General features: G+C 37.0%; 1 protein-coding gene across 2 annotated transcripts in view; it reads right to left on the reverse strand.

Annotated features, from left to right (window-relative positions):
• Nucleotides 1–26,797, reverse strand: part of LOC150105454 (unconventional myosin-Id-like) — a 435,962-nt gene that overhangs the window by 173,479 nt on the left and 235,686 nt on the right. For both annotated transcript variants that reach the window (XM_090394828.1, XM_090394829.1), the window contains 2 exons: nt 17,794–17,853; nt 7,801–7,946 (listed from right to left, as the gene is read on the reverse strand). In XM_090394828.1, coding sequence (XP_090250954.1) covers nt 7,801–7,946; nt 17,794–17,853 — 206 coding nt within the window. The remainder of the gene's footprint in view (nt 1–7,800; nt 7,947–17,793; nt 17,854–26,797) is intronic.

Raw genomic sequence — 26,797 nt, forward strand, 5'->3', positions numbered from 1 at the left:
GGTTTAAGGCCAAAAGAAATTTATTTGAAGTTCATAAAAGTTTATGGGCACTCTTCTCCTTCAATTTCGACAATTAATTCGACAATAAATGGGCTGCCAAGTTTAAACATGCCAATACCAGCCTTGAAGATGATCCACGTGAAGGAAGTCCAAAAAGTGTAACAACACCAGAAATCATTGATCAAGTACACAATATGGTATTGGATGACTGGTGAATCAAAGTGCATGAAACTGCTGAGACTATACGGATTTCAAAAGAACATGTAGGATATATTTTTCATGAAAAATTGCAAATGAAAAACTTTGCACAAGATGGGTGCCGCACTTGCTCACAGCAGATCAAAAATGCACTCGCATGAAAATCTCTGAACAGTGCTTGGAGCATTTTAACAAGAATAAAACTGATTTTGTGCATCGATTTATTACTATGGATGAGACTTGGATTCACCATTACACCCCAGAAACCAAACAGCAGTCAAAACAGTGGACAGAATCCAGTTGTTCATTGCCAAAGAAGACAAAGTCGGTTCCATCAGAAGGAAAGGTCATGGCATCGGTGTTTGGGGATGCCAAAGGAATTTTGTTTATTAATTATCTTGAAAAGGGTAAAACAACAACAAGGGAATATTATTCTGATCTTTTAACCAGACTAGACAAAAAAAAATTCGTGAGACTGGTTTGCAGAAGAAAAAAATCATCTTTCATCAGAACAATGCACCTGCCCACAACATTGATTTGGCAATGGGAAAATTAAGGGATCTGCACTATAAATTTTTGGAACATCCACCCTATTCCCCAGATTTGGCTCCCTCTGACTTCATCTTCCTCCCTGGTTGGCATTTTTCTTCGAATCAAGAGGTAATTGCAGCTGTAGAGGAGTATTTTGCTGATCTTACTGAGAACCACTACAGGGATGGGATAATGGCACTGGAGCATCATTGGAATAAATGTATTAGTCTTAAGGGAGATTATATTGAAAAAGAAAAATAATTTTGAAATTATAAATTCATTTTTTCATTGTTAGGCCGAGAATTTCAGACCATCATACCCAAATAGTGTTATCTTCACTCCCATCCAGGGCAGTAGAGATGCTGCTGTTTAAAAACTCCTGGCAATTATTTCTGGCGAAATCATATCCCAAGCTCTCAAAATCCAGTTGCACAAAAGTTCTAAAGATGGTCACTTAATCTTCCCTGCCCAAATCAGGTCACAGCTGCCATCCAGGGTGTAGAACCTAAACCTCACCTCATTCACTGCTTCACCCCCGTGCAATCCAAGATTAAGTAGAAGTCAATGCTCTCACTCCCACATTTCCTCTACTGGTTGCTTCCATCTCTATGTATATGACTGCTGTGATATTAACAAAAAATCATGCAACTCAACGACAAAAGCAAGCTGTTGATTTGCAAGTTGAAATGCTGATTCTCTTCAACCAAATTCCAAAATATCTGAACCTGCCATAACATTCACTATCTATTTCTTAAAGGTTTAAACTTTTTTTGTGTGCAAGATACATGTGAAACTTTATTTATTTTTTTGTAAAGTAAAATAAGGGGCACACAACATACGTGAGGGCAAGTTATATTCGAGTAAATACAGTATCTTATTAATCTTCACTTGTCATTATATGCACAGTTGCTTTCAATCGAGATTCTTCTTTCTTTAACTGACTGAGCTGTAGATGTTGTATATGTCATGATTACTAAATAACTTAAGGAATTCACAACGTATACTGAAATATAAATTAAAATAAACTTTAATATATACTTCCTATATTTTGGCAACATCACGTTGCCATCTTCATGGGAACATAAGATTAAGACACGTGCACGCAGGTACTAAAAACAGCAAATGAGGTCGAAGCGAGGAAACTACTGTTTTTCCTAAAGTCCTGATGGTGCCCCCTAGGGGGCTATATTAGGTATTCTTGGCCATTGGGCTGAAGTTCTCAAGATGTACATCTCCCAAATTTGGGGCAGTCTCATGCATCCAAATTTGTTGAGTTTTGGCATGTTTCTTAGGGCTGAGGCTAATTCTATGAATAGTCTTTCAAATTTATACTTACTGCGGTGTATTACTCTGGCTTTCTTCCACCTTATTTTATGGCGTGTATCCAGAGCATGGTCTGCAAATCCAGAGTGGCTGTACTGGTGAAACTGGATGTAGTCCTTGTGTTCCGAAATTCTGATATTCGCTGTCCTGCCTATTTGGCCAAAGTAGAACAGCTTACAGCTGCAAGGGACCTGGTATACACCAGGTAGGTCTAGGGAAAGTGGTTGGTCTTTAGTGGAGCAGATAAGGGATGCCAATTTTCTATATGGTCAGTAACAAAAAGTCGGGTCATGTTTATTCAGGATTTTGGTAATTTTTTCAGAGGTGCCCGGGATGTAGGGAATGGTGATGGACCTGCCTGAACATATTTTTTTAATACGAGTCTTGCACTGGGTCAAGTTCCTAAGGAGTGGAAGAAGGGCAAGATTGTGCCACTTCATAAAGGAGGGGGATAGAACTCAAGCATCAAACTATAGGCCTATTTGAGTGTTAGGTGTAGTTAAGTTGTTGGAGAAGCCTGTGAGAACTAGGATCCAGAATTGGGTTGACAACAATGGTATTATCTTTGATGGACAGCATGGATTTGCTAAAAGGAGGTCATGTAAGCTGACTGCTTCTTTGGACAGAGGAGAAGGATACACAGTAATATACTTAGATTTCGCAAAGGCTTTTGATAGATTACCACATGATAAGTTGATAGTCAAACTAGAGCGGATGGGGTTGGATATTAGATTAGTGCAATTGGATTGGAGACTAGCTATCTGATAGATAGCAACAAATTGTGTATGGGGAGCGATATCCAGGAAAAGGAAAGTCACTAGCGGTATGCCACAGTGGTCTGTTTTAGGGCCATTGATGTTTAACTTGTATATTAATGATATTGGCGAAGATTTGGATGGAGATATTCAGTTGTTTGCAGATGATGCAAAGTTGGGAAGAACCATAAAGAGTAGAGAAGATGTTGTGGCCTTACAAGAAGACTTGAATAAATTGAGTGATTGGGCACGGGAATGGGGATGTAAGTTCAATGTTGCAAAATGTAAGGTTTTAAAATTTGGGAAACAAAGATGGGATGCAGAATTTATTCTTGGTGAGGATACACTGTCGTCCGGGGCAAAGGAAATAAGAGTTCTGGGGGTGATAATGGATAAGGATCTGAAATTTAGGCATCAAATTGCCAAAATTGTGATGACAATACAAAGAATTCTGGGAATAATGCAGAGGACACTGACCTGTAGAAGTAGAGAGATTTTTGTTCCATTGTATAAGGCTTTGATTCGGCCACACATGAACTATTGTGCCTAGATTTGGTCACCTGGTTTTCAGAAGGACGAAGAGATGTTGGAAAGGGTCCAGCAGGGACTGATTAAAGTAGTTTCTAACCTCTGAAATGTCGAATATGAGGAAAGATTGAGAAGATGCAATCTGCAGAGCCTGGCAGACAGGAGGAAGAGGAGAGATATGATAGAGGCCTACAAGTTAGTAAGGGGTTGTTATAGGATCACTGTTGGAGTGGTTCTACAGAAAATAGTGGGAGATCAGGGGGATAACCAGAGGTCATCCCTGGAAACTGTATAAAGAGGGTGTGAGTAGGGGAGTGAAAAGCTGGTTTTTTTTTCATGCAGAGTTGTAAATGATTGGAATGCCTTGCATGAGAGTGTGGTGTCTGCAGAGAATTTAAGTGTGTTTAAAGCTTTAAAGCACGGTATGATGTGCTGTGTGTATGACAATAGGATCTCCTAGATGAGTCTTTGACTCCATGGGGTCTTGGGATAATAATAATAATAATAAAGATGTAATAAAAGATAAAAGATGAAATAAAATATCAATATCATTATTATTTCAAAAATATCGTCAAAAAGAAGGTACAGCCATGGGCTCACTACTCCCCCCCCAATAGCTAACTTTTATATGGAAGACTTGAATAAATTGAGTGATTGGGAATGGGAATGTAAGTTCAATGTTGCAAAATGTAAGGTTTTAAAATTTGGGAAACAAAGATGGGATGCAGAATTTATTCTTGGTGAGGATATACTGTCGTCCGGGGCAAAGGAAATAAGAGTTCTGGGGGTGATAATGGATAAGGATCTGAAATTCAGGCATCAAATTGCCAAAATTGTCAGCATGCCTAAAGCACAGAATTTGGCTCAGATATGTTAATGATATTTTTGCCATTTGGCCCCACGGCCATAAAGCAGTATATACATTCCTGAGCCACCTAAACAAACAGCACAAACATATCCAAGTCACCACTGAAAGAGAAAAAAACAACTCTCTTCCTTTCCTAGATGCACGTCTTCCCTCAGGCTGTCTCCTTCTCAGTGTACTGCAAACCCACATACACAGACAAGTACATACACAAAAATTCCTACCACCACCCAACACAAAAACTAGGTGTCAAAAGCACCCTTAAACACAGAGCTCACTATTTGTTCATATGAATAAGCTCTAAACCAGGAATTCAAGATCATCAACCATACATTTATAAAAAAGGGATACAGTAAAAAAAATCTATTCACAAGATCCTCCACAGAGACGCCATTAAAAACAAAAAAGATTTCAAGAATGCCATTGCCATTCCTTATGTTACAGGCATTTCAGAAAAATAGGCAGAACACTACACAAATACAACATCAAAACCACCTCTAAACCCCCGACAAAATTAAGACACCTACTCAGTTCTTCCAAAGATCCTCTTCCACACCTAGCCCACCCAGCGGTTTACAAAATACAATGCACATGTAACTTACCATACATAGGTGAAACAGGGCAAACCATCCCAATTAGGAAGGATGAACACAAACAACACATTAAATATCTCCATTTTGGAAAATCCGGCCTTTCAGACCATGCACTCCAGACATGCCACAGAATTGATTGGAAAGGTACCAAGTCCCTACACCGCACCAAAACCTGGTTCAAGAAAAAATTTAAAGAAGCATGTGAAATGCTCAAACACAATCCTAATCTGAATAAAAAAAGACTGTCTAACCATTCCAAGAATGTGGAGGACCTGTTTACAACCATTATAGCAACACCAGAACAAGCCAAAGAAAAATCTCAATACAAGAAGACTTGTGAAGATTTTTATTATTATTTATTATTTTTTTTTTTTATTAACATTCAATAGCAACCTGAACTGTACAAGTCTTGAAGAAAAGCTTAGTACTGGAGGACTTTAGCACGGTTTATTGTGATTTTTTTTAAATTTTATTTTTTTTATTTTTTTTACCACTAGAGGTCAGGCTAAGTAAAAGATCAATTAACAACATATTATTTACCTTTGTAGAGGGCAAGAGCATGTAGCTTGTCTTCATATACACATGTATTTTTCTAATGATGACCTCAATACAGGGATCGAAACATTGTGTTATTTTATTAATAATAAGTAAAATAATCATTTCAACACATGTGTTTTGTGTCCCTAAATTCGTAAATACGAATGCTGATCACCATGTAATGTAACCTTAAAAGAAACAAAATATCAATTTGATTCTATTCACCTCTATCTCACACCATACTGCCTCAAAACCACTGGCCCTATTTCCCTCTTGCATCTCTACCTTGTATGGACATAACTCTTTCTCTATCATCAATAGCACTCCCCCTCCCTTTTTATCCCTTCTATCCTCACGAAACACATCATACCTTTCCATCTCTATTCCTGTCAGGATGTCGTCCTCATCTAACCATGTCTCACTTATTCCAACAATCTCTGGGTAAACAGACACAATTAGTGCAACCATTTCATCCGCCTTGTTTCTTATGCTTCTAGCATTGGTATACAAACACAACAACTCATTTCTGGATCTACAGCTAGTTCCACTGATATCATTCACTCGATGTGCTCTCTCCATGCTGTACTGGGGCCATTTCTCTTTCTGCCTCTTCATTTTAGAACCCTTTGCAACAACATCTGTTTCCTCTTGATCCCTGGTCATCCCATTACTTTCCTGCCTACTCATGCTCTCACCTCCTCTTGGAGCATCCACCTTTCTCACGCTGTGTATCCCTGTCCACCCTGGGCCTCCCCGTTTCCCTGCTCCTCTTGCACACCCATTCTCTCATTTTCTATACTCATACCACTCACCTCTCCATTCATTTCCACTTCTTCAATCTCTCCTGTCTTACTCTCCTGCTCTTCCACATCACTCCCCTCTCGATCTGATTCATTTTCTCTATTCACTTCTCTACCTTCCAGCAGCAGTCTCTCCAAGCGACTCACACCATAACCACTCAAATGCAGTCCATCGCTCCCATACAGCTCACTTCGTCCCTCAAACTCATTCCATACATTAACAAACTGTACTCCCATCTCCTCACACATTTCTGCCAGAATACCATTCATAATCCTTGCTCTCCGCCTCATTTCACCACAATCATACCTTGGCAACACACTGACCACCCTTCCTGTCACACTATTCTCTTTTATCTTTCCAAGCAGTCTCTTGACATTCATTTTGACATGCTCTTTGTTCTCTCTCAAATCATTTATACCAATTAATACAATTAACTCTTTTGCTTGCTCCCGCCTCATATCCAATGCCTCAATCACTCTACTTATTTTACCGCCTGGAAAACATACCTTGTGCATTTTATCCTCTATCACACCTTTAATAATGGAGTCGCCATACAACGCCACTCGCTCATCTTTCGTTAACTCTTTCATGCCATCATGATTTATTTTAATAGTTTTGACCTGAATTCTCTTAATTTCATTCCGCATCCATTTCATTTCTTGCCTCATCCAATCTAATTCACTTTCCGAACCTCGCGACACATTCTCTCTATCATTAAATCTTTCTAACTCTCGACCCCCTCTTCTCACATTCCCTCTCATTCATCCTTCTTTGTTTCCGTACTTTCGGTCCAACATACGTCCAACTTTCACTATCATTCTTCTCACTTTCACTCATCTTTCTTTGTTTCCGTACTTTCAGACTAACATGCGTCCAACTTTCGCTATCATTCTTCTCACTTTTACTGTCATTCATCTTTCTTTGTTTCAGTACTTATGTCGATGAAATATTTGTCAAAATGATATTTTACTGTAAGATGAATACAGTAGCAGGTCTCCTCACAGTTATCCAGCTTTCATCCTTAAGTATCCCTCTCTTATATGTTTATGCTTCATATTCAATGAATTTTCCTGATCATTCTCCCTCTGGAAAATAACCATAAAAATACTACCTATTCTACATGTAAACAAATACTTGATTATAAATATAAAAATTACATAAAAACTAGCCAAAAATCAACATATGTAAATGTATATATTATGTGACTCCTGCCTATGAAAAGTTGTAAATATTAGCATTATATATAGTAAAAACTTTGGGGCTAAGAATTAGATAATCCCAAATTCCTTGTCCTACAAACTTAACTTGGCACTTTTTCAAGCTACTTCACACATCCAGTAAGCAGGGAGGGGATGGGGGGGGGAGGGGTCACACACCATGTGGTGAAATTCATTTACCATCTGAAGACATGGACAAAAATTCATGCAAAAAATGAAATTCAAACCCATAACTTATTAATTGAAGAGCAGAAGGGCTATCCACTTAGCCAACCAGGTTGCCAGCAGTAGTATTTATAATAGTGGTCATGATAATGTGATGTAAGCTATAAATAAAACAGATCAACAAATAATATGTTACAAAATTATTGCACAGGAATATATATAAATCATTTAAAAATGTATCTTCACTGCAGTACAGATTTCATCATCACTGCAGTAAGTTATCTTACCTACTGTACAGCAATCGCTTAAAGTCTTGGAACAGGGTGTCCTTATTTTTATCTAGGAAACCAATTATTGCATACGTAACATCACCAGCATAATGGCGGATTCTGAAATCACGATTATGTTCCAAGGTCTTGTTTGTAGGCACTAACTAAAAATGTTTACAGTATATTACAAATAAATAAAGTTTTATGTCTTAAATAAAACTATAAAAGGACTAGAATATAACATAAAATCTGGTATTTTAAAATAGCATGAGTATTGTTTGTAATCAAATGAATTTTGTGTCACATATAACAACATCTATTTTCAGTTAATCAAGTAATAATGACAAGTATTATACAGAACCACGAATAATACTGAAGCTTCAGTGGAATCCTTAAACTCAGAATGAGAGTCTTGAACTCAATATTATTAGTAGCAGTACTGTTATTGTAGGAGCACCTGCATGGAATATGAAGACTCATCTGGAGAGCCCAAACTAACTGCACACATACTCTCTCATAACTCTCCTTAAATCAATTAACAGACAAAACACTCACAATGGATTCTGGAAGCTCATTTCATTCATTCACTACTCTCCAAGTGAAAAATCTACTCCACACACTCCTACTAACCACACACTTTCAACTTCCAGGGATACCCTCTTGTTCTGTCTACTCCAGCCAAATGCTGATATATTTCACTAACATCAAAGACCCTTTAAGTAACTTACGTGTTTCTATCATATCCTCTCTTTTTCGTCTATCAACCAATTGCTGCAGTCCACACGCCCTCAATTTATTCTTCCAGGGAACGTTCCACAGAACCACACATCATCTTGGTTGCTAGCCTCTGAATCCTCTCCACCACTTACTCATCCCCAAGAAACCCAGGAGATCAGACCTGAGTACAGTAATCCAGATGTCAATGTATCAAGGCCTTATAAAGAGGAATAGCAACTTCCTTATCTCAATTTGTTGGTGTATTCTTCAATAGCCAAGTAATCTCATGAGCTACCTTGGCAACCTTGGCAATATGCCCTATAAACTTGAACTCTCTGTCTACTACCACCTTCCAAATCCCTAGCAAACAACTGAATATTTCCTTTCAGATTATTTCTAATATCAATTATGTACAAATTACACAGAACCTTGCAGGCACACCACTAGTCACCTACTTTTGCCTAGATTCTGCTCCTTCATGCACCACTTTTTAGTATCCGTCTATCCACATAACCAGCATCATATCCATCCCCGTTTGTTCTAATTTGTGTAACAAAGTTCCTCACTAATCACTCTTCTTGCTATATATCAATGACCTACTTCAGCTGACCACCAATCCAATACACAGTTTTGCAGATGACAACACAGTGCACTCCTCCCTTTCATTTGATAAACCTTACTCTACACAACTCACTTCAACCTACAGAACATCAACCACCACCGCCTTCAGTTATCTCCAAGCCATCATCCAATGGGGTTCAGATAACCTCATCAATTTCAATGCTAATAAAACCTAGTACTGTCTTATTTCTCATAAAAAAGAACCATTTTCTCCCAGTATTATTTTTGACAACACCCAAATTTCCAGGCAATTTGAGATTTCTCTTCTTGGAATTATCCTGACATCAAGCGTCTCCCATCCTTAGCTTCTAAAAAAACTAGGATTTCTCTTTCGCTCAAGATGTTACTTCACTCCTGAACAGCTGTTAACTTTATATAAATCACAAATCCGGCCAACCATCGAATACTGCTCCCACATATGGGGTAAGGCCCCCCAAAAGCTTCCACAAAATGCTCAACTCAATACAGAAGAGAGCAACCAGACTTATTAATGATGACCCATCTCTTACCAACTCACTCCCACCACTTTCGCACAGACATTTGGTTTCTGCAATATGTGTATTCTACAAATATTTCCATGGGAAATTTTCATTTGAAATAGCATCAATAATTCCCCCACTTAGTGATAAGCTCACTGGAACACGTGCAGCTGCTGCTCAACATCCCTTCACAGTACACCTTGAAATCCACAGAACGGGTTTCTTTTCTTCCTCTTTCATCCCTGCAACTGCTGTACTGTGGAACAGTCTTCCCCCCCCTGTGGTGTTCCCCAAGGAATACAATGTACAGTCATTTAAATCAAATGTAAACAAGTGCCACCCTTCCCAACCCACTACCCATACATGGTACTAATGAACTACAGATTGATTAACAACCTCTTGTGTATGGGCTAAACATAAAAAAAAATAATAATAATAATAAATTAAAAAATGCATCCAAAGGCAGGGAGATCTGCTATGGATCCTGACTGGCAGAATCTACACTGGTGGTCACTGCTCACAATTTAGATGACAGTTCTCCAGACACTGAGAAAGCTGACTGCTGATCCACTCCATTACCCAATCCATGCAGTGGAGTGGATGCCATGCAAGTATAATACAGTATAAAGATGATAAAGGACAGGTATCAGTTCAAAAGTAGATATACCAAAGATGACTGTTTGAATACCATCAGTACAAGAAGACTTTTTGATATCAAGGTGGGTCACAACTCTTCTGATGTCCTTCTGGCAGATGGATACAGGAGGCATGTAATGTTCCAGGCAAAAGATACAAGTGATCTACCTTGGCCATCCATGCTGGAGCCAGCCAAGGATAATGAGAGATCAGCCCAATCTTCAGGCAATGTTGCAATATTTCCATTTGAGTAAGCAAGAGGAGGAAGCACCAAATAGCTTATGCAAGGAACTAGAAGGCACAAATGCCATTGGTGCAGGAGGCAAACACTCTACACCTAGCCCTCTGAAAGGTAAGCACTAGTTAATGATCATTTTGAAGGTGTTGTGGGCATCAGTTTTCTTAAGTCTTGCAGCTGTGAATTAGAATGGGCAGAGACTTGAACAAATTGGCAAAAAACAATTTTGTTTTTTGCCACTCTGTTTAACACAATTACAATTACCATTAACAATTACAAGTACCCATATCTGGAGAGTGGAAACAGTGGTCCATCAATGGAAAGGAAAAGCAAAAGTGCTAGAAATCCTCCCACCTAGTGCTACTGCAACGGTCTTTCTTCACATCATGATCTGCATTACCATGAGGAGTAACTGTTATCTGGATCCATTATTATATCAACAGTGTAGTAAGGAGAATTAGATGCATGGTGAGATTATTAACATTATCTGAAAGAAGAAAGGGGATATGAAGAGACAGTATAAGGCAGAATCATATGCCTTTTCCAGAGCTCCAAAACTTAAATACAGTTCATCATTATATTATCAGGCTCAATTATTTGTCATAATTTGAAAATCTCATCCTAATATTCTCTATTTTGGCCTCAACCTGGCTTTTTATTCACAAAGTTTCCACTTCTACAATATTTCTTAGCCTTTTCTCAGGCACAGTTGCATAAATCTTCCCAGGAACACTCAATTGGGAAATTCCCCTGTTCTATTACTTCTTGTTTAATTTTAGTAATCTTCCAAAGTAATTACCCCAGACAACTACAATATCTTTATCTTCAGTTTTCGTGTCACTTTTATCATGTGATTCTTTTCACAGTACTCTTTACTCTATTCCAAAACTCTTCTTCAATAATCTCCAGATTATTCTACAACCTTTCTAATAATTATTGTTTGCATTTTTACGACTCTTTCCCTGACTTTTGTTTAGCTACTTTTATATACTGCTTTGCTTTTATTATATTTTTTCCCTATTTTTTTTTATCCTCTCAGAGCATATGCTGATTTACTTGCTAGGAATTTTCAATTTGCTTTTTTTCCCCTATTATCTTTAATTTTACCGTCGAGTTCTGATTTTCCTATCATTCCAGCACACATACCTTCAACACATAATTCTCTGACCAGATCAATCAATGTTTTGTTACAATAATGGAATATTGTGAGTTGGCATAATGAAAATAATTATAAAAATGAAGCAAAGCTCATGTAAAAAACTTTATTAATGCAGAATTTCAGCTAAGTATCATCGATATTATCAGTAAAAGATCACAGAATGGCAATTAAACAATAACAGGCAATTCCAAAATTGTTATTGTTTAATTGCCATTCTGTGATCTTGTACTGATAATGTCTAATGATACTTAGGTAAAAATTCTATGTTAATATAAGATTTTAGGTGAGTTTTGCTCCATTTTTATAATTCTTTTCATTAATTCTTATAATAGTACTTTTTTTCTATATTCTATACTGTATACAGTATTCTATACAATACAACATAGAATCTCCAAGGACTGTTTCTTATTTTCAAATTCTTTCAATTTTCTTTGACTACTATTTGTATGTTTGAGTCTACATTTCATCTCTGCAAATTCTTTAAAAATTCTTATTAAAGTTTTGTAGATATTTTTCTTCTCATTATAAAATTTATTTTCAACCTGCTCAAAACTAAACAGTGATCACTTCCCTTGTATCAGGAACAATGTGAACACTGTGGCTGTTAACAATAGCATGGCCTGAGTCATTTTTTTTTATGTGTGTGTGTTCTCTCTATGTGAATTTATGCATGTCTTTGGGGATGATAGAACACATTATTAGTAACAAGTAACCCATGTTCTTAAATCCAGCAAGCAGTTACCATTATTATTAGCTTTACTCTTTTCTTGAAATTTTCCCATAACATTTCAAAATGTCTGGTATTCATGTTGAAAGTTTTTCCACCTGGTTATATTATAAATTAAAGATACCAAGAAATTATATTGATGGTTCCATCCTTTATCCAGTTGTGACCAAACAAAATTTGCACATGAAGTAACTTCATAACTAGACAACTCATATATAAGGCTAATGATTTCACATCAATTGCCTTAGCCATAATGCAATGCACATATCTTTACAGACATGTATAATGCTATGCATTATGGGAAAGGCCACTACCCAGGCCACTACTACTATTTCAACCTTAATTGAGGCTCCATCAGTGGGAGCTAGACCGAGAAGTGATACTTCACCCTTAAAGTAGTGGCCCTTTCCATAATGCATATCATTATACATGTCTGTAAGAATATGTGCATTGCATTACGTGATACTAAGGTAACTGATGTGAAGTCATTAGTCTCTACATACCAGTTGTCCAGTTATGATGTTACTTCATGCACAAACTGTTTGCTTACACTTGGATAAAGGAGGATATAATTTCTTGGCATCTTTAACTTATAATATAACCAAGTAGAAAAACTTCTAATATCTACCTCTAATCCAGAGTATATGTCACACCTTATTGTTTGCCGCCCCTCTCAATACATACCAAAAATACTGCAAAAAAGGCAAAACGGCATATAGGGAAATAAATTAAAACCGTATGTTTATTTTTGAATTAAAACTTTAATTTCAACATTCTAAAATGTTATTTTTCTTGCTTTTCTGTTGGCAAAATCGTCAATAACATTGGCGAAGTCTATTTCATAGTAATGTAGGTAATTCTTAATCAATTTTATTTAGAAAAACTCCTCTCACGACTAGCAATACTTACAGCAATTGTGAGGGAAAATTCAAAGTAGTATTAAAATATTTGGAACTGAGTTATTGAGACTGTATTTTAGAATTAACTGCAAAAGTTCAAAAAGGTTCAAAGTGCCCCCCCCCTCCCTAGCTCTGTGCATTGGTTCATCTTCTTTTGTATTAATACTAATTATGTTGATGTGGTACTTCACTAATGCTTCTGCCATTTACTCTTCTTTTCAGTTGACACTTTGTATGCTCTGGTGCCAGTCACGAATTCTGTTGATGTTGAGTTTGAAACTGATGAATGATGTTGAGTCTCACTTTTTTATATATATTTAAATGATAATTATAAATTAAAGATGCCAAGAAATTATATTCTTGGTTTAATCCTCTATCCAAGTGTAAGCAAACAAAGTTTGCATGTGAAGTATCTTCATGACAGGGTTACTTGTATATAGACAGGCTAATGACTTGACATTAATTGCCTTAGTATTCCATAATGCAAAGCACACATCGTTTGGGTTGTGTATAATACTAAGCATTATCTGAAAGGCCACTGCCTAGACCAGTTTCTATTTTTATTGAAGTCTCATCACAGGCAGCTGGACACAGAAAGGGACACCAAGGTTTAAATAATGCAGAATCATATATTATCCATATACAAGTAGTAAAAAGATGTATTGCCTTATTATGAAATTACTTTGGATAAGAGATAGATGATGAAAGTTTTTTCCCTTTGTTATACTATAAATTAAAGATGCCAAGAATCTTTGTTTGCTTACATTTAATCCAAACGTAAGCAAACAAAGTTTGTGTGATAATATCTTCACAATGGGGGGGCTACTTGTATATTGAGGCTAATGACTTCACATGAATTGCATTAGTATCACATAATGCAATGCACTCATCCTTTTAGGTGTGCATAATACTATACATTATGGTAAGGGCCACTACCAAGACCAGTTTCGACTTGTGAGGTCTTATCATTCTCTCATGAAGTCATTAGCCTGTATATACAAGTATTCTGTTGTGGGGATACTTCATGCACAAACTTGATTGCTTACACTTGGATAAAGGATTAAACCAAGAATATAATTTCTTGGCATAATTTACAGTATAACCAAGTGAAAAAACTTTCAACAATTAATTGATAATTATTCATGTATTATTATCGATACTCTCACTTTTGCCCCTTTCTTCTTTACTTACTTTATGTTTTATGCATTCTTTTCCTTTCTTTCTTAATATTTCTTTCATTAAGATGGGATGTTGATATAGTAGGACATGTTAACGAGGTGGAAGGAAAAAAAGATAAGTTTTTGATGTAATTTATTACAGTTTTTACTTTAAATTCACAGGAAGTCTAATCTAGATAGAACTTATTGTCTTTGGATAGTTAGCACTTATTGAATTTGTACTTTAGTGTAATATTTTAAATTTGGTCAGTATTCTTTGTGCAGTGTGCAGTATTTGAATAATGGTGGCTGCATTTCAGTTTGACAATATGTTATTGGCCAACCCACCACCACCATTTAAGGACTACATTTTACACAGCATACTACAGGATTTTGTAGTATGTAGTGCTTAGAGCATGCTGACATCAAAGCAGTTAGAAATCTGCCAGGTGAGAGACTAGGGAGTGTAGGTCTGCATAAAATGTAGAAAATGGGAAGAGCTTAGCAATGTGGAAATTATCATAGCACTTTGGCAGTGTTGTGTAAAAATGAGTAAATGCTGACAGAAAGGAGCATAATCAAGGGTAAGGAAGATGAGAATCATGTGAATAATAATAAAAATATAAAATTTAGGAGTGTAGTAGGTTTGGAAGATAATGTTGATTGGGAGGTGAATGTCAAGCGAGAGTAGGTTGCTTGGAGAGAGAGAGAGAGAGAGAGAGAGATGTAAGAAAGTTCAGACTTAATGGTGAGCTTTGATATGGTTCACTATTCACAAATGTACCACTAACTGAAACCCTTAATCTGCTAAAGTCACACTTCCCCCCTGATATATTTGAACTATTTAAATTCACAATACATGCAGGATATTTCACATGGAAAGGAAATAGAAAAACAATTAGATGGGACAGCTATGGGATCCCCCCCCCCAGCCAACTTCTACATAGAACCCCTAGAAAAACTAGCTATCAATACAGCCACTCTCAAGGCAATGCTTTGGCTATGCTATGTTGAAAATGTGCTTGCTATTTGGCCACATGGCCAAGGCATGCTGGATACATTCTTAGCGCATTTAAATATTCAACATCAAAAAATCCACTTTGCAATGGAACTGGGAGCTAATAACCATCTGCCCTTCCTGGACACACTAATCACATGTCTTCTCCAGATGGTTCCTTATCATTCTCAGTGTTTAGAAAACCCACACATACAGGGAGATATTTACAGAAACGATCACACCATCATCCTTCTCAACAGTATGGTATCTTAAAAATGTTAACCCACAGAGCGAAAGCAATCTGTTCTAATGACAATGCTCTTGCTGCTTAACTGGCTCACTTATGTCACACCTTCTTGGCCAATGGCTATAATCCCCATAAGATAAACAAAATACTAAATGCTCCTAAGAAACCCCCTCCCACTATCCACCATGAAGAACTACAACAAAACAGTCACCATCCCATACATTAAAGGCACATCAGAAAAGATATCTAGAATTCTCAATAAACATCAATGATGCACTGTATTTAGACCGTGTGTCAAATTAGCAACTCTCATCCATTCACCCAAGGACATCATCCCTCCTTTATCACATCCAGGAGTCTACGAAGTACCCTGCTCATGCAATCAAGCTTACTACGGTCAAACAGGAAGAACTGTGGATATTCGCATCAGTGAACATAAAAGATACATCTGGCACTATCGCTATGGCAAGTTGAGCCTAGCAGACCATGCTTGGGATACCCCCCCCCCCTGCACAGAGGATCAACCTGAAGAAAACAAAAGTACGGCACAGAAGCTTTTACAAGTCAGAGAGATTGTTCTTAGAAGCAACAGAAGCTTTGAAACATTCCCGAATCTCAACAAATATGGCTGTATAAATTTGCCTAAGATTTGGGAGACAGTGATCTTAAGACATAACTAGTACCTGTTTTCTCTCTCTCTGTTTTTTTTTTTTTTTTTTTCAAGGTAGAGGACACCTAATTAGGACTTTAGTCTTTGTGTTGTTGCTACATTTTTTTTTAAACTAGTCCCTTTGTTACGACATGTTGTTGTAGTTTCACGTACTGTGACAAACTGTTTTTGTGCTCTGAAGATTCTGGTTACAACACCAGCGAAATATCAGCAATAAGTCAATAAATAATTATTTACTTATAATTCTGTGTTCTGATATATACTGTCAAAATTAAACAACATGTTAAGAAATTATATTCTTGGTTTATCATTTCCAAGTGTAAGCAAATGAAGTTTGCCCATGAGGGATTTTCATGACTAAGCTACTTATATAAAGAGGCTAATAATGTCACATGAAGTGCCTTAGTATCTCATAAAACACACATCCTTTTGGGTGTGCATAATGTTAAGCATTATGGCAATGGCCACTATCCAGAACAGTTTTGACCTTTATTGAGGTATGTTTAAGTTCAGGGTTACCTCTCCAAAAACTCGTGCAATTCCTCAGATCATCCGACAACGAGTGACCTGAAGGATCATTCAACTCATTACTCAGCAGTGATTCTACTAAGTGAGAGGCCCACCCTGTCACCGAGCAGAATAAGTAAATAAATAATAAGTAAATCCTGCCACTACTGAGGCAGGCTCACCCCACCATCAAGCAGAGCGGCTCATATCTCATGGGAAAATATTCACTTCTGTGACCCAATCTCCACTTCAGTGAATTTTCCTAGATCTGGCTCCCTCTGAAGTATTGCAGAAGTCACATACTTCCCATACAGAAGTAGAGAAAAGGTGTCACAGCTATTATTAAAATACTCTTGATCAGAGCTAGTTGGTTCAAGTTTTTTTCACTAATTTGTCAATTAAATTAAAGATGCCAAGAAATTATATTCTTGGTTAAAGGATAAGTAAGTATCTTCACAACTGATCTACAGTATTTTAGTAATAATATGTTACACCTTTTCACTACTTCTATATGGGAAATATATGACTACTGCATTATTTCAAACTTGGTATCACTTCTGGGTTTGGCTCCCACTGATGAGACCTCAATAAAGGAAGAAACTGGTCGGGATAGTGGCCCTTCCTGTAACGCATAGCATTATACATACATTATACATGTAAGGATATGTACATTGCATTATGGGATGCTAAGGCAACTGATGTGAAGTGATTAGCCTCTATATACAACTAACCCAGTCATGAAGTGACTTCATGTGCAAACTGTGTTTGCTTACACTTTGATAAAGGATGCAACCAAGAAAATATAAATTATATATTATAATATAAAAAATATTATTTCTTGGCATCTTTAATTTAATTTAGAACCTAGTGAAAAAATTTCAATGGAAATAAATGAATAAAAGCATATAAAATTGTAATGATAAAAAAAAAGCTTGTTTTCTTTTAGAAATTAATTACCTGTCTACTTGTATAATGTTTGTGTTTAGCCAATTTGCTATCCATGGCTTCAAGCAGCATCTGAAAGAAATTTAGATTTTTACTGTAATAAATCAAATAAAAATCATATCTACTTTTTTACTCTAAAAGCAACATTAATAAAACATCAGTATCATAAATCAACATCATTATATCATTAGAGAAGTCCATGGATTTCTGGCAAAACTGATAGATGTCCATTCTTTCATATAATTCTGTAAAATTCCCAAACATCACATGCCATCAATACCTGCTTAAGCAGGGCATTTCACTTACTCACACTCTCCAAAGAAAAAATTTATTCTACACTCTCTTGCTAGCCACACTCATTATAAAATTCTAGAAATAACTCACTGTCTTCCTTCATTCCCCCATCTGTCATTCCATGAAGGGCCTCAAGTGTATCTAATCTATGATGATTCACTCAACCACGAACTACATAAAATTTACACACACACATTATTATTATTATTATTATTTTTGTACAGGAACCTCGATGAAGTCCAAAGACTCATCACAGAAGACCCAAACTATCCACATAATCTATCATACCTCTCCTTGAAAGCATTAACAGAGAAGGCACACACACACACAACTGACTCTGGCAACCCATTCCACTCATTCACAACTCTCAAAGCAAAAAATCTAGTCCTCACACCCCTACTAATGATACTCTACTCAACTTCTAGGGATGACCTCTTCTTCTGGCCCCCTCTAGCCAAGTACTGAAACATTTCCCCTGCTACAATCCTATAAAATCTTTATATATATATTTATTAAGAAATAACAATTGCATGGATAACTTATGTGAAATAAAAGAATTTTTTATTAACATAAAATTTTTAAACTGACTAGAATAGAAATGTAAAGGATGTGTAACAAAGAGGTATAAACGTTTTTCAGTGGTTGCACTACATAATTCAGAGAGTGTGGTCAGAATATTCGATAATTTGGAGTAGACACTCATAGTTCCCATCCATAAAAAAAAAAGTAAATAAAGTTGAATATGTGAATTACAGAACAATTTCTATACTAAGTCCACTTCATGTTAGAGGTTTAATGGAATATTAACAGCACTGAGAAAGGATTAAAACTAATTTTAATACTTCAATTTCATCTCCGTCACAAAGACATCTTCGGGGATTACAAAAATTTTTGGCCTCATGGCCCAGACACATTAGATTCCTTCGTCAGTTACCTTAATAGTCTACATCCAAGAATCCGGTTTACGATGGAAAAAGAAAATAACAATAGTTTACCCTTCCTAGACATCTTAGTAATATGCCTTCTAATGGTAACCTTTCTTTCTCTGTATATAGAAAACCTACTCATACAGGCAGATACATTCACACACTCTCCCACTACCACAACTCCCAGCAATATGGCATTATTAAAACTCTGACCAATAGAGCCCACAATCTTTGTTCCAGTAAAACTGCCCTTTCAACCGAACTCAAACACATACACAACACCTTCCTTTCCCATGGCTATAATGACTATTTGTTCCAGTAAAACTGCCCTTTCAACCGAACTCAAACACATACACAACACCTTCCTTTCCAATGGCTATAATGACTACAGAATTAAAAAAATAATTAAGTCCTTCCCCATTCCCCTACCATCTCTTCAGAAGGACTTCAGAAATGCCATCACCATTCCTTACTTCCATGGTACTTCAGAAAAAATAGCCAGATCATTAAAAAAGTACAACCTCCATACAGCTTTTAAGTCCCACCAGAAACTTGCTACCCTTATCAGCTCCACTAAAGACCAGCTCCCTCCTCACTCAGTGCCTGGTGTATATAGAGTACCTTGTTCCTGTAAACTTGCCTACTTCGGACAAACACAAAAAGATGGTCAGTATCCATCTGGTTAGAAGAACACAGTTCGTACATCTGCAAACACGATTATGGTCACTCTGGCCTTGCAGACCATGTTTTGGATACATCTCACAGGATCTCCTGGAAAAAAACTACCATGCTCCACCATAGTAAATTCAAAAAAGAAAGACTATTCTTTGAATCTGCATCTGCACTCAGGAATGAACCTAATTTAAACAAATACAGTTGCATTAAACTTCCCAAAATTTGGGAAACTTTAATTATCAGAGATCTCTCTTTACATCCCAGGCCACCTGCAAATGCCCATAGAGGGCACACCACCAAGATAGGACTTTAGTTTCACTTTGTATTGTATTTGTGTGTGTGTTGTTACAAAAAGTTTTTGCAATCCCCGAAGATGTCTCTGTGACGGAGACGAAATATTGGAAGTATTAAAATTAGTTTTAATCCTTTCTCAGTACTGTTAATATTCCATTAAACCTCTAACATGAATTCTTCACAGCACTTAAGCCTCAACACATGTATTCTATACTAAGTGTTCCAGGTAAGATTTACACAAGTTCACTTGAAAAGGGGTTGGGAAAGACTGTGGAAGAGAAACTTGGAGAAGAACAAATAGGGGTTCAGGCCAAATAGAGGTTGTTAAGATCAGATTTTCACTTGAAGACAAACAGCTGAGAAACTGTGGGAATGTGACAAGGATCTATACTTAAGTTTTGTAGATCTGGAAAAGGCACATGATAAGGTGCCCTGAGAAAAGCTTTTTAAAATACCACAATTATATGTGGGTAAATAGAACATTATACAGAGCAATATATATTTATATACTATATACTATATATTATATTTATATACTATATACTATATATTATATTTATATACTATATACTATATATTATATTTATATACTATACACTATATTTAAGTTGTAAGTCAGCACTTAGAATTGAAGGAAATACAGGAAGATGGCTTAATGTAAAATCAGGGTAAGACAGGGATGCACATTATCTCCACTCTTATTCATCATCTATATGGATTGCATTATGAAAGTAGCATTAAATCAGATATTAGAATCAGAGATATCAAGCTTAGTTGCTTGCTTTATGCAGATGATGTGCTCCTAAAACATCCAGTAGTACAAATCTCTAGGATTCTACTCCTCAACACATCCAGTGCAAATCACTAGGATTCTTTAACTAAATTGTATAGTTAAAATTGTCATGCCAAATTGTAACAAATTTGGCATGAAAATCAGCAATAAAAAACTAAAGAATAAGGAAAGATAGTATTGTTCGGAGCCAGATGAATAAATTTATATGGAATAACAGAGAAATTAGTCAAAACACTAAACTAGCAGTATACAAGAGAGTGTTCAAACCAATTTTAAGTTATGGATCTGAGACTTGGGTTAGGAATAAATCACTTGATTAAAGATTAGACAATGCAAATATGAGAGTTTTGAGAAGAATTAGGAAAGTGAACAGATGGCATTATGAGACACAAAAAATTACACTGACTACCATGAATCTGAGCAGCCTGGAATTGCAGAAAACATATTAATCTTCTTTGAGCACAGAGTTCTTTCGCAAAGTTTCATGTCTTTCATAAGAGCTGCAAGACACTATTACATCATATAAAGTGTATAATGTAATCATTATAGGCATCAAGTCTTGTGTATTAGTAGAGTTGTATAAACCTCAAATTAACTACTGAACAGATTTTATGTAATCTATAAAGCTACCATTACCATAAATGTATTAATGTAATAACATGCCAGCCTGGTTGGTCAAGTGGTTAGCATATCTGCTCTCCAGTCAAAAGGCTGCAGGTTCAAATCCTGCCGTGTCATTTGAATGTTTCTGATTGTCTGTGGAAATACTAGTGGTGTTGGTCAGCAGTAGATGGCGTTGGGGTCAGTTGGTGGATTGAGTGGTGGAGACAGAGCAGGTGCCCTCCCTCCCTCGATGAGTCTTTGGACTCCCTGGAGGTGTCACGTAATAATAATAATCATCCCAATCTCAAGGGATCTGACAGATTACATTTATCCCCTTGGTTTGAATTAGTCCTTCCAGCACTTATCTTAGATTTTTTAATCTTTTAAATATCAGAACTCATAGGACATTAATACCACCTGATCATTGCTGCTATACTGAATATCACTGTGTTATATTTGTTAATTTTCTTTGAAGTGTTCATTTTTCTGTTTATATATGTTTGCACATAAATACCCAGCTTGTACTGAACATGAAAAAATAAATAAATAAACATAAAATTTTATGTTCATTTTTTTCATACAGTTCTCCATTTAATTATTATTACTTAATTACAATATACAGCTCTTTTCTCCTCATTAACAAAATGTTTACATGTTTTCTCCAAAGGAATAACAAATTTCTTATCACTAAGAATACTGTGTGTTTTCTTTACTCACTTTTAGTACTCTCAATATGAGTGCCCTCTCTCAACACACACATATACACAGTGTAAGAATAACAAAAAAGTAGATTGCAAGATCTACTACAGAATATATGCAGGTAGCATATGAAAAAAGGTATTGTGTCCATTATTAAGAAGAGAGAGAGAGAGAGGTTGTTATCATAAAGCATGCATTCAACAATCCAACCTAACTAATTTATGTTACAACTACCCCACAGTATTATTTCTATTAAAGTCAACCATTAAAAGTATGGTGAGGTAGTTTGCAGTATGAGGCGATCATCAAGGTTAGTCTGACTTAACTCAGAACCTGATGGTAAATAAATGGAACATACTGTAATAAGAAATCTCACTAAAAAGCATTAAGTTGAACATGCTGAAAGGATATGGTTTACAAGGACATCAACTCCTCCATGAGGAAGTCTGCCTTCAGTTTATCTATCTGCGGAAGGATCCTGAGATCATTAATAGTTTGGCTTTGTAAAGTGATTTCTGAGAGTTTGAGAGCTTACCTTCTTATGGCAGGTGTTTGTCATTTGAATTTGAAAAAGTATGAATGGCCACTGTTCCATCTCATCCTCTGAAAAAAAAATTTTTAATATATCAACAGATGTTGATATAGGAAACAGATGGAGAATATACTTTGAAGGGCTTTTGAATGAAGAAAATGCAAGGACTCACAGAGAAGATGGGGAGCCTTATGAGGGCATGGTACAGAACATTAGTAGAGTGGAAGTGAAGGAGGCCATAAAGAGGATGAAGAATGGAAAATCGGTGGGACCTGACAGGATCCCAGTGGAGGCATGGAAGGCACTGGGAGAAGAGGGAATTGACCTGCTGTGGAACCTGTTAATAAAAGTTTGTCAACAGGGGAAAATATACTCGAGGAATGGAGGGAAAGTACTCTTGTCCCCATCTACAAGAGTAAAGGGGATGCACAATACTGTAAGAATTACAGAGGAATAAAGTTGATATCCCACACAATGAAAATCCTAGAGAGGGTTCTTGATGGAAGACTGAGGAAGGAGGTGGAGATCGCAAAGGAGCAATTTCGCTTCATGCCTGGCCGATCGGTGACAGATGATGGAAAAGTTTCGAGAGAAGCAACGGGAGCTACATCTGGTATTTATTGATCTGGAGAATATGATACAGTGCCAAAGCAAGAAGTCTGGAGGTGTCTGAGGGAGAAGAAGGTACCGGAGAAACATGTCAGGCTGGTGCAGGAGATGTACAGAAATGTAAAGACAAGAGTCCGGACCTGCCTGGGAGAGAGAAAATTTTCCAGTGACAGTTGGCTTGCATCAAGGGTCAGCATTAAGTCTGTTCCTGATTAATATTGTAATGGAGGTGGTGATTGAGGAGGTGAGAGAAGATGTGCCTTGGACTATGTTGTATGCAGATGACATCATGCTGTGTGCAGAATCAAGAGAAGTGGCAGCTAAACTGGAAAGTTGGAGGAAAGTACTGGAAGAGAGAGGTATGAGACTGAGCAGAAGTAAGACAGAGTATATGTGTTGCAAAGTGGATGGCAGCCAGGAGACAGATCTGGAGCTGGAAGGAAATGTCATCAGGAAGGTCAGTGACTTTAGATACTTAGGTTCAACAATGAAAGAGGATGATGAGGCTGAGAAGGAAGTGGGATGCAGGATACATGCAGGATGGAGAGAGATGGTTGGAGTGCTATGCGATAAAAGGGTGCTGATCAATCTAAAAAGCAAAATCTACAGGACAGTAGTGAGACCAGCTATGACGTATGCTATGGAAACTGTGGCCTTGAGGAAAAATAACATCAGCAGGATGGAGGTAGCAGAGATGAGAATGCTTAGGTGGATGTGAGATGTGACCAGAAAGGATTGTCTGAGAAATGACCATGTAAGGAGAAACGGTGAAAGTTACGAACTTAGGAGCAAGGTTAAAATGATTAGGTTATGTGATGAGGAGGGAGGAAGAGTTATGTGGGAAGAAAGGTCATGCAGATGAATGTGCAGGAGAGGAGGAAGCACGGGTGGCCAAAGAAAAGATGGAGAGAGATGGTGGAGGAGGACTTGAGGATGAAGAACTTGGATGTGGCTACAGCCCAAGACAGGAGGTTGTGGAGGAGACGCACTACAAACAGCGACCCTACTTAAGTGAGAAAAGCTGCAGAAGAAGAATATAACAACAGATGTGTCTTGGTCAGTTTGCTGACCTGGGTTGGCTGAATGATTAGCAAATCCAACCAACAGCCTGAAGTTGGAAACCTGCCATGTGCCTGGATGTTTTTCATTCTCTATAGGTGGTAGATGAATTTCGTTATCTAGAGTCAGACCACTGTGCCACTTATTGGAGATGTGAAGTAGATCTTAAGGGCCAAAGCTCTATAACTGAGAGGAGACCTCCACATAGCCTTTAAAGGAATGCAGAGAACCGACCAGGGCTTCTGACCTAATGTCCAATCCTCACCTTCTCGTGATGCACCCTATTAGATATCTACCTGGATACAGAATGCGAGGATTAGCTGGCAATTTGGGATTTAGCCAACCAAACTGTATTCTTATTGGCATAAACCACAATACAAAATGATGGTACAACATGACAGAATTTCATGCTGGTTGGAGTGTTGCCCTGTTAAACAAGGCCTCCGTTGTTTTTGCCAGAGAACCAGGGAAAATAGCGAAAAGTCAGTCACTGGAACAAATCTTAAAACACACCCCAACATCACCAGTGTTCAAGATCGGTACTATCAATATAAGAAGCCTAAATGGCAAAGAAATGGAGCTAGCTGAGGAATTGGATAAGTACCAGATCGACATAACAGGGGTGACTGAAACAAAAAAGACAAAAACTGGTGAGATCCTTCTGATCAATAAATACAAAATGTTATATTCGGGCAATGACAAGCAAGGAAAAAAAGGAGTAGCCATAGTATTCAACACTAAATATGGCTAATCTTCTTGAATAGCAGGCAGTCTCAAGAAGAGTGATGTGGGTAAATATCAAATAGGGAACTGAACAATGACACTTATTTGTGCCTATGGTCCCACAGAAGGTTCTCCTAAGGTAGAAGTGGAGGAATTTTTTGATGCTTTAGAGAAAGCAATTGACACAATAAAAAATAAAAAATTGGTCCTTATTGGGGAACTAAACAGCAGAGTAGGAAAGGATTGTCAGAAATACAAAAATAAGGAAAAGAGCAAAGCTAATAATGGCAAATACCTGTTGGGTTTCTGCTCAGGACATGGACTGGTAATTACTAATACAACGTTCCAACATAAAAATGTGCACAAATTCACATGGAGAGAAGAGGAAAGGAATAAGAAAAGTTTCATTGACTATGTTATTGTTGATAGTGATGTTTCTTCCCTGGTGCAGGACACTAGAATGTACAGAGGATTTGAAATTGGAAGTGGTCACTATTTAGTCTTGAGCAGGATAAAATAGAATTTCATATTGAAAAGAATAACATGTAAGAAAGTTTTAAAGCGAATAAAAGTTGAGCAGCTCTCAGATATGAACTGTAGACTAAACTACATAAACATTATTCAAGAAAAAATGAAAGAGTTTGAGAACAGGAACCAAACCTTGGAGATTCGGCGGCAAGCCCTGAAGAAAACATCGATTGATTCAGCCAGAGTCATGTGGTGAGGTTGTCTGCATGGGTAGAAAAATCAGAACTCAATGGTGGCCACAGGAAAAGAAAGAGGCAGTGAAGGAAAAGAAGAAAGCATATCAAAAGTTCCTGGCATATAAGTCAGCCTGTGCTCTTAGAGAATACAGAGACAAATGTAAGAAAGCTAAACACCGTGTAAAGCTAGCTAAACAAAAGTAATGGGAAGACTTTGGTAAGAACATCGAAAATAAATATCAAGAAGGTGGCAAGATATTCTGGAGGTTGTTGCAGAAGCTCAGAAATGGAGGAAAGAGTGCTGTAAAAGAAATTAAAGATAATAAAGGTGACATAAAAAACTGGAGAAAAAGATATCCTTGAAATATGGAGCAATTACTTCAAAAAATTGCTAAATGAAACAAGCAGTGATAGCACAGTGGTAAAAAACACTCAACAGGGATGCAGAACTTGGATGAAGAACTTGAATACATATCTATATTTGAAGTAGAAAAAGCCATCAAAGGCTTGAAATATGGAAAGGGCAGCAGGAATAGATGATATTCGATCAGAAATGCTGAAGTATGAAGATATAAAATCCTACAGTGGCTGCACTGCATAGTTTAGCTGGACAGAGGGACGAATTCCTGATGATTGGAGTGGAGCTCTCATAGTACATTATATAAAAAGGGAAATAAAACTGAATGTGAGAATTACAGAGGTATTTCTCTACTGAGTGTTCCTGGTAAGATTTATGCAAGTATACTTGAGAAACGGTTGAGAAGAATTGTGGAAGAAAAGCTTGGTGAAGAACAAGCTGGATTCAGGACAAATAAAGGCTGTCAGGATCAGATCTTCACTTTACGACAAACAGTTCAGAAATCATGGAAATATAACAAAGATCTGTATATAAGTTTTGTAGATCTGGAAAAGGTATATGACAAGGTGCCAAGAGAGAGAGAAGCTATTCACTACACTACAATTATATGGTGTCAATGGGGCATTATAGTAAGCAATACTTAGTTTTTATTTGAGTTGTAAGTCAGCAGTTAGAATTGAAAGCAGTACAGGAAAATGGTTTAATGCTAAATCTGGTGTCAGACAAGGATGTACATTATCCCCTTTG

The sequence above is a fragment of the Typopeltis vanoorti genome, chromosome 6 (genome assembly GCF_054136105.1).
Source record: "Typopeltis vanoorti isolate ZY-2024b chromosome 6, IOZ_Tvanoo_1.0, whole genome shotgun sequence".
Lineage (NCBI taxonomy): Eukaryota > Metazoa > Arthropoda > Arachnida > Uropygi > Thelyphonidae > Typopeltis > Typopeltis vanoorti.